Source organism: Sphaeroforma arctica (assembly GCF_001186125.1).
Source record: "Sphaeroforma arctica JP610 unplaced genomic scaffold supercont1.349, whole genome shotgun sequence".
NCBI lineage: Eukaryota > Ichthyosporea > Ichthyophonida > Sphaeroforma > Sphaeroforma arctica.
In genome coordinates this window covers 45,277-53,334 of record NW_014040209.1, presented here as the reverse complement: position 1 = coordinate 53,334, position 8,058 = coordinate 45,277, and the positions used below count along the sequence as shown (strand labels likewise).

The 8,058-nt window shown below is 49.5% G+C and overlaps 1 protein-coding gene across 1 annotated transcript in view; it reads left to right on the top strand.

The window, feature by feature from the left end:
* Nucleotides 1–203: 203 nt before the first annotated feature.
* SARC_05459 (ULK/ULK protein kinase) overlaps nucleotides 204–8,058 on the top strand; it is a gene marked incomplete at both ends in the record, with an annotated part of 16,226 nt that continues 8,371 nt past the window's right edge. Inside the window, 9 exons of the mRNA XM_014300679.1 lie at nucleotides 204–314; nucleotides 677–811; nucleotides 1,163–1,231; nucleotides 1,373–1,525; nucleotides 2,150–2,179; nucleotides 2,642–2,885; nucleotides 3,993–4,157; nucleotides 5,318–5,382; nucleotides 6,208–7,984. Of these exons, the coding sequence (XP_014156154.1) occupies nucleotides 204–314; nucleotides 677–811; nucleotides 1,163–1,231; nucleotides 1,373–1,525; nucleotides 2,150–2,179; nucleotides 2,642–2,885; nucleotides 3,993–4,157; nucleotides 5,318–5,382; nucleotides 6,208–7,984 (2,749 nt within the window). The remainder of the gene's footprint in view (nucleotides 315–676; nucleotides 812–1,162; nucleotides 1,232–1,372; nucleotides 1,526–2,149; nucleotides 2,180–2,641; nucleotides 2,886–3,992; nucleotides 4,158–5,317; nucleotides 5,383–6,207; nucleotides 7,985–8,058) is intronic.

Sequence of the window (8,058 nt, the reverse complement as noted above, 5' to 3'; positions counted from 1 at the left end):
GTATATATATATAGCGCACACACACACACATATATATATATGTATATGTATATATACATAGATATACATTTATATATATATATATATATATAAGTAAACATACATATGTAGATATGTTTTTTTGACTTGCTGCATGTCTTCATGATAATATCATCTTACGGAACAATTTCATTGATTGTCCAGGTATCTATAAAACGCGTCAAATGCCGTCCTCCGGGGGTTTCAAGCAGGTAGGTGCCTATGCCTACCGCCCAACTGTCGATAAAATTGGACAGGGATCGTTCGCCACAGTATATAAAGCCAAGCGACAAAAGGTAAACATCGATGTGTGACCAATGGCGATCGTTGTTTTGGGTTGGGTTTGGTTTGGTTTTGATTTTGGTTTGGTTTGGTTTGTATTGTTATCTGTGCATGTGAACAGTAAAGAATTTACATACCACAAGCACGCGAGGGTGTGTCTCAGCTGTCAGACTAGATTTGGAGACTTTCTTGCGATCCATTTTATTTTGGCGTATTCAATAGCAAGCCCAGGCAAAGTGATTTTTGTGCATCGGCACAGAGCTGGCAGGGCCTTTTCTCCTCAAACCATCTCTCCATAGCCAACCGACTTTGCGATGACTGGCTACTACCTACTGCCCACGTTAAACCATCACGTTGCTGTTGTACACATTCCCAGGATGACGAGATCTTTGCTATCAAGCGCATTAACACCACCATGCTCAAGCCAAGATTGCTGGACAATCTTGAACTGGAGATACAGATTATGACCCGCATGTCTCACCCCAATATTGTCGGGTTGTACGACGAAATGGTGAGTGTAGCGATGTTTGGGTATAATCATATATATATCGTTGTATTGGTGTATATAACATGTACCATGCATTACCTGTGAATCTTAAAAACAATCGCATAGAATGTTGGGGTTAACCGGTGCACGCCTGTGAATAGGATTAGCCCTGCCAATTACTTGCTTGTAAAATCAATACCAACATAACCTAAACTTGGCTGACTGTTTATCTCACCCATTGATCTTTTAATATTTGATCGCATATTAGTTTTCGTTCGCGTTGCTTTGAGCTTGAGATTAGTTTATTGCCTTACCACAGAGCTCAGCATGCAGACACTCAATCACTTGTGTATGTCACCTTTCTAAACACAACAGGAGTCTTCTGAACATATGTACCTCGTCATGGAGTTCTGCGAAGGCGGCGATCTGTCCCACTACATCCAGGTATCTCCATCTTTTACTATCTGACCTTCGCAATTGGTCGAACGTTTCCTCAGGTGTCTGGCCCAAAATTCCCATGCAAGGGGTTTATACTGCACGTTTTCTGAACAAGAATCCCAATCTCACATTCTCACTACCCCGCAGAAGCGGAACAAGACCGACAAAGGCGACATACAGCCGCCTATGGGGCTGGACATGGTAAGAGCGGTGGCCCAGCAGATAGGCAGTGCGGTGATCCACCTGAGCAAGCACAACATCATTCACAGGGACATCAAGCCACAGAATGTGCTGATACAGGTAAGGTATCCTCTCGTCACACAAGGCCAGAGACAGCTTCAATGTGATCAAGAGATTGTGGTTTCATGAGAAATTTGAGTTCAGCGTTCTATGTCTATGATATGGTACCCTGACTCTCTGAGTGGTTGTACGAATTGGTATGGTTGCCTTGAGTTCGCTTTTGTCTGGGGATTCTCATGGCGATGAACTGTGAATGTCGGGGTTGGTAGTGTTAGTGTACATGTTGAGTGTATAGACGAGGTAAGCTACACTACATTTATATGGAACCTTCTTCAATACACGTGTATATTATTATACATGAACGTGGTGTGTATGTTTTGTCATATTGTTTTTGTCCCTATACATGAACGTGATGCGTATTGTGTATGGTTTGTCATATTGTTTTTGTCCCTATACATGAACGTGATGCGTATGTGTGGTCATACGGTTTTCGTCCCCGTCAGTATGGTGTACGCTGTATCGCACTAGAACCATTTAACTCTTATTATTGTGGTATCTATTCCTCTGTGTATAGAGCTCATTTGGATTCACACCACGTGGTCTCATCAATTCTGCCATCGTATTTTTCGGTCCCAAACTTCCGTTTCATTTTCCTTTTCTTTGTCGTTTCACGTTTGGATACAGATACAGAAGGACGGGTCGATGTGCTTCAAGGTGTGTACGGGTTAGCAGAACGGCGAGACATCTGGGCTGGGTTCTGTGCAATTCGAATGTCGTACGCATGTTATTCAACGAAATTGGTTTTCGGACTTCGTTTGCCCTAATCTGGATGTTGGTTTGTCTTATTTTCCTGAAATGGATGAAAGTATATATATTTTTATTTTGGTGCGTGGGTGTGTGTGTGTGTGTGTGTGTGTTCATGTACTTCTTGCAGGCCGGATGTCGTATGTGGATTTGACTGTGTTCGCTATGTTTCTAATGTGAGATGTCATCAAGTCGTTTAGGTTTCCGTGCATGATGCTAGAACGTCGGATTGGCGAAACATAGGTCGTTTGCAGAAATTGGACCCGCAGTCTTCTCTCTCTCTCTATTCACATTAATATCCGTGTCACACCTACTCAGGTGGCTGATTTCTCTCTCTCTATTCACATTAATACCCGTTTCTCACCTACTCAGGTGGCTGATTTCGGGTTTGCGCGGTATCTGGAATCAGAGCTGGCTGCCACACTGTGTGGTTCGCCGCTCTACATGGCCCCCGAAATCCTCGCTTCACAGCCATACGGCTGGAAGGCTGATCTGTGGAGCATAGGGACAGTTCTGTACGAATGCTTGACCGGGAGGCCCCCGTTCACCGCCACGAATCACATAGAGCTCGCGAATGTGATCAGGGACACCTGGGATAAGCTAACGTTCCCCGACGGTAAGGTCTGGCGTTTGGCGTGGCGGCGTCTCGTGGTATTGCGCGTGCCTAAGTATTCGGGCCGTGTGGTTGTGCGGGTGTGCTGTGTGTCTGTGGCAGAATTGGCAGGCGCTCTGAAGGGGGGGTGTGTAGTACTGACAATCCTCAGCTGAGAGCGATAAGCGTGGGTGTGCGCATGTATCGAGATAGAGAGCTTCCTAGGGATGTTGTGGCTGGTATTGTTGGGTTGTCCTTGGTGACACGTGGGTGTGGAGTACTGACAATCCTCAGCTGAGAGCGATATGTGTGGGTGTGCGCATGTATCGAGATAGAGAGCTTCCTAGGGATGTTGTGGCTGGTATTGTTGGGTTGTCCATGGTGACACGTGGGTGTGTAGTACTGACAATCCTCAGCTGAGAGCGATATGTGTGGGTGTGCGCATGTATCGAGATATAGAGCTTCCTAGGGTTGTTGTGGCTGGTATTGTTGGGTTGACCATGGTGACACGTGGGTGTGTAATACTGACAATCCTCAGCTGAGAGCGATATGTGTGGGTGTGCGCATGTATCGAGATATAGAGCTTCCTAGGGATGTTGTGGCTGGTATTGTTGGGTTGTCCATGGTGACACGTGGGTGTGTAATACTGACAATCCTCAGCTGAGAGCGATATGTGTGGGTGTGCGCATGTATCGAGATATAGAGCTTTCGAGGGATGTTGTGCCTGGTATTTTTGGGTTTCCATGGGGACACCTGCCCCTTCGGATGTCTCTGGTCCATACTCTGCATGCTGAGTCATGAGTCATGTCAGGAGCTGCATCTCCCCTCTGCCACAGTTGATTGTTAGCTCACTGTGTGCCTTACTGTGCCTTCGAATGCAATCCCATTATGGTATAGTCATTGGTACTGAAGACAGCCCACGTGGTCGTATCCTTCACATGTAATCCCATTGTGGTATAGTCACTGGTACCGAAGACAGCCCACGTGGTCGTATCCTTCCCATGTAATCCCATTATGGTATAGTCACTGGTACTGAAGACAGTCCACGTGGTCGTATCCTTCACATGTAGTCCCATTATGGTATAGTCACTGGTACTGAAGACAGTCCACGTGGTCGTATCTTCTGCACAGGTATCGATGAAGATCTGCGCGATTTGCTGCACCGTCTGCTGCAGCGTGATCCCGCATTGCGCATGACGGCTACTGAGTTCTACGCCCATCCCTTTATGAAACTGGAGCAATATGAAGCCCAGGAGTCGGTGGTTATCGGCGATGTCAATGAGGCCGACCGATTGGGTAGGTTATATCTCTGTACCCGTAGTCGTGGGTGGGTGCGGCATAGGCCATGAGCGTACACTCGTGTTTATATGTATGTCGGTGGTGAGCTGACGTGTGTGAGAATCTATTTTGAATGTGCTTCCCTGTCTGGTTGGTTTGTACGCTTGATAATATAGCGAGAATGATCAATTGAGTATGAGACGCTGAATGCAGCTGCAGCCGTGGGCGTAGTGTACATGGTGCAATGGCATACTTTTGTACGTTAAGGTTTTTTGAAGCTGAGTTAGGAGTAGCCGGCGATCATAACCCATCTTCAGCCTGGAAGCTTGGATGTGTATGTTCTTACATTGTGTATGAAAGTGGCAGGCAAGGATCTGGCGATTGTGAAGTATGGTAATAGTTTATTGTAGCATGAGTATTTCTGCTGGCTTGCAATCCAACACTGAGCGCTCTCGAGCATATCTGTGTGTTAGCGTGTGTACCAATCACGTAACGGTGGTACGGAATTCGGGTTCATTTTGTATCGCCGCATGGCTGGAGAGACTTGAACATATATGAGAAGTGTCTTAGTTCAAATGCGACGCAACCCACTCCCACATCGTATACGTCGCATGAGGCAGTATCACGGTAGTCAGTGATTCCATGAGATTATGAAGGTTATATTCTTTCTGGGATGACGGTTTTTTACGGTAGTCTGTGATTCCATGAGGCTATGAAGGTTATATTTTTTCTCGGATGACGGTGTGCACGGTAATCAGTGATTCCATGAGGCTATGAAGATTATATTCTTTCTGGGATGACGGTTTATTTTGATCGGTTGTATGGCATGGTATCAACACTGATACGCACGGCTAAGGGCAGCATTGACTTCAGTACCCTGTTGTGTGTGCGACTGAAGTCTTACCTCATTCTGGTGCATGTGACTGTGAACATTCATGGGCAGGGGAGAAAGCATTTCCGATTGGATTGGGAAAAACCCCTTTTGCATTCCATTTTATGTGAACCAGTATGAGCTCCGTATGGTTTTACTACGGGTATACTTTGGGGTGTCAGTCTGTTCTATTCCGTAGTGCGGCATTGTATCAAGATTTGTACGGGCGGTTAGAAGCACTGATAACTTCAGTGCCATACCCTGTTGTTTGTGTGCTATTACAATCTTGCCTCTCATTCTGTTGCAGCCGCATCAGGCATCGAAGACTTCAATGCTGGCACAGCAGACACGGTACCCGCCACGACCTTACAGGTATGGTACTCACACAACTGTCGGATTGTTTCGGCTATGACGCCAAGGACACTGCTTCATGGGATATAGCGTAACGCGTGATGCATGCACACATCTACATGTACCTAAATGCCGCTCAGGTCATCAGCCCATGACGCGTGTTTGTCCTACCGTGCTGCATACGTGATTGGGTTGCGCTGTGTACCGTGGTTGTTATATTGTATTGTAGTAGCCACATAGTCTATTAATCCATGAGGCGTGTTTGTCCTACCGTGCTCCATACGTGATTGGTTTGAGCTGTGTGCCGTGGTTGTTATATTGTATTGTGGTAGCCACATAGTCTATTAATCCATGAGGTGTGTTTGTCCTACTGTGCTGCATACGTGATTGGTTTGTGCTGAGTGCCAGGGTTGTTATATTGTATTGTAGTAGCCACATAGTCTATTAATCCATGAGGCGTGTTTGTCCTACCGTGCTGCATACGTGGTTGGTTTGCGCTGTGTGCCGTGGTTGTTATATTGTATTGTAGTAGCCACATAGTCTATTATTTCATGAGGCGTGTTTGTCCAGCGATGCAGCGCCATCTATTACCGTGCCAGGTATGCTTTGCCACTCTTGCGGCGGTCGTTTTGTCAAGGGCCGTGTTTGACAGCTGATGTGCCTGTTCCTGCATTCTATCAGTTAGGCGACAGAAGACCTTTAGTATCGCGTCTGCACGCCACGCAGTGAGATAGGGCTGTGGCCCAGAAGTCCTATGCGTAGTGCAACAAATCTCTGCCACAGCGCACGAAGATTCCGTTTCACACACTATCTTTTAAATCAGTTATTTTACCGTTTACTGCTCAGGCACCTCTATCAACCCCCCAGAGCCCATCCACGCCCGCACCAATAGCACCACAGGCCATGTCCGATAGTGTCACCATCACCACACCCGACGCCCAGGCCACTCCAGCCAGCGATATACCACCCCACCCCTCTGTGCCCTCTGTCGCACCTCTGACAGCGCTCGAGAGGGATACGCCCCAACACCACTCAAGCGGGGTAGCAGGTACCGATACGGTAGGTGGCGATAGTGTAGGTACCGATACTGTGGAGGGTGACGGTGCAGTGCGCACGAGTACTACCGAGAATCCGGTTGCCATGGAGCGTGCGACCACTCGGGGCCCTGGCGCTGATGAGTCAGCGTCAAACCAAGCGACGGACAGCGGTACGCGCGAACGGTTGCGCGAGAAGAGGTTCACGCGACAGGTGTCGTTTGATGGACAGGTCACCCACATCACCGATCGAGAAACGGTGTCCATGCAGCCCCACCCACATCCCCACCCACACCACGTGAGTGGCCCGGATGTGCCTGGGCTCAGAGTGCGCTTGGCATCGCCGCAGCCGCCAGCCGGCTCGCCAGAAGGATCCGAATTAAGACCAAACACCACCGAATTAGGGTCAAATACGACCGAATTGGGGCCAAACAGGACTGGTTTGGGGCCAAATGTGGCCGCGCCGCCATCAGGAGGTGTCGCAGATGGACGGGGCACCGACACACGTGGCAGCGAAGCAGACGATACGCTCACCCCTGCGGCAGAAGAGAGGCACCGGAATGACGGCGAGCGGTACGGCAGTGAGCAGGACTGGTACAACGGCCAAGGGGGGCCTTCTGAGGGGTCCAGTGGCAGTGCACGGGACAGACATACGGGCGTCAATGCACCTGCCAGGCGGAAGAGCTGTGGCGACGGGGCAGGGGTGCGGCATCTGCTCACGCGTACGCAGCGAGATGGCCTGGGCAATACCACATCGCCTGCCACACACCCACACCCACACCCCACGCTGCACCCACACCGCGACGGGGGGAGCCGGACGTCACACAGAAGGTCGCTGGAGGATGTGCGGGAACACAAACACGGGCATACAGACACACTCGCACCTGCACACGCACCATACCATGGAGAACGACAACGCAGGTCAAGCAACGACGCGTGTCTGATGGAGCGCCGAGGCTCGGGCGAGCACGAGGGCCGCCGCAGGGAGCGGAGTGCGTTAACCGGGAAAGGGCCTTCGAGTGGGAGTATACCGATCCAGGGGGTGCGGGACTATACACCCGAGCATGAGCACCGACACGCAGACGCATACACACGGTACCACGACACGGCACATGACAGACCACACAGTAGCAGCGGCAGGGAGACGAGTGCGAATGCGGACATGCGAGTGTACAGCGAAGGCAGGTATGCATCGCACCACACACAGCGCACGGACCAGTCCACACCACACCCGCGGGGGCAGGCGCAGGGCACAGAGGACAAGGACATGTACGGGCGTGCAACACGCGGGGACGACAGGAGGCGCTCGTCCAATGAGAGCGAAGAGAGTAGGCGATTGTCCAATGAGAACGAAGAGAGAAGACGATTGTCCAATGAGAGCGAAGCGAGGAGGCGATTGTCCAATGAGAACGAAGACAGGAGGCGCTCGTCCAATGAGAGCGAAGAGAGAAGGCGATCTTCGAATGTGAACATGTCTGGCGGTGGTGGTGGAGGGGAGATGGTACATTTCGGGTCGTCTGGAGGGCACGATAATTACAGACAGGGTGACATCGGTAGCTTCAAAAGCCCCATCCCTCGCTGGGCAGCAGGTACGAGTTTCCATGCGTGTGTTTANATATATATATATATTATATTGTTTATGTACATATATATATATATATAT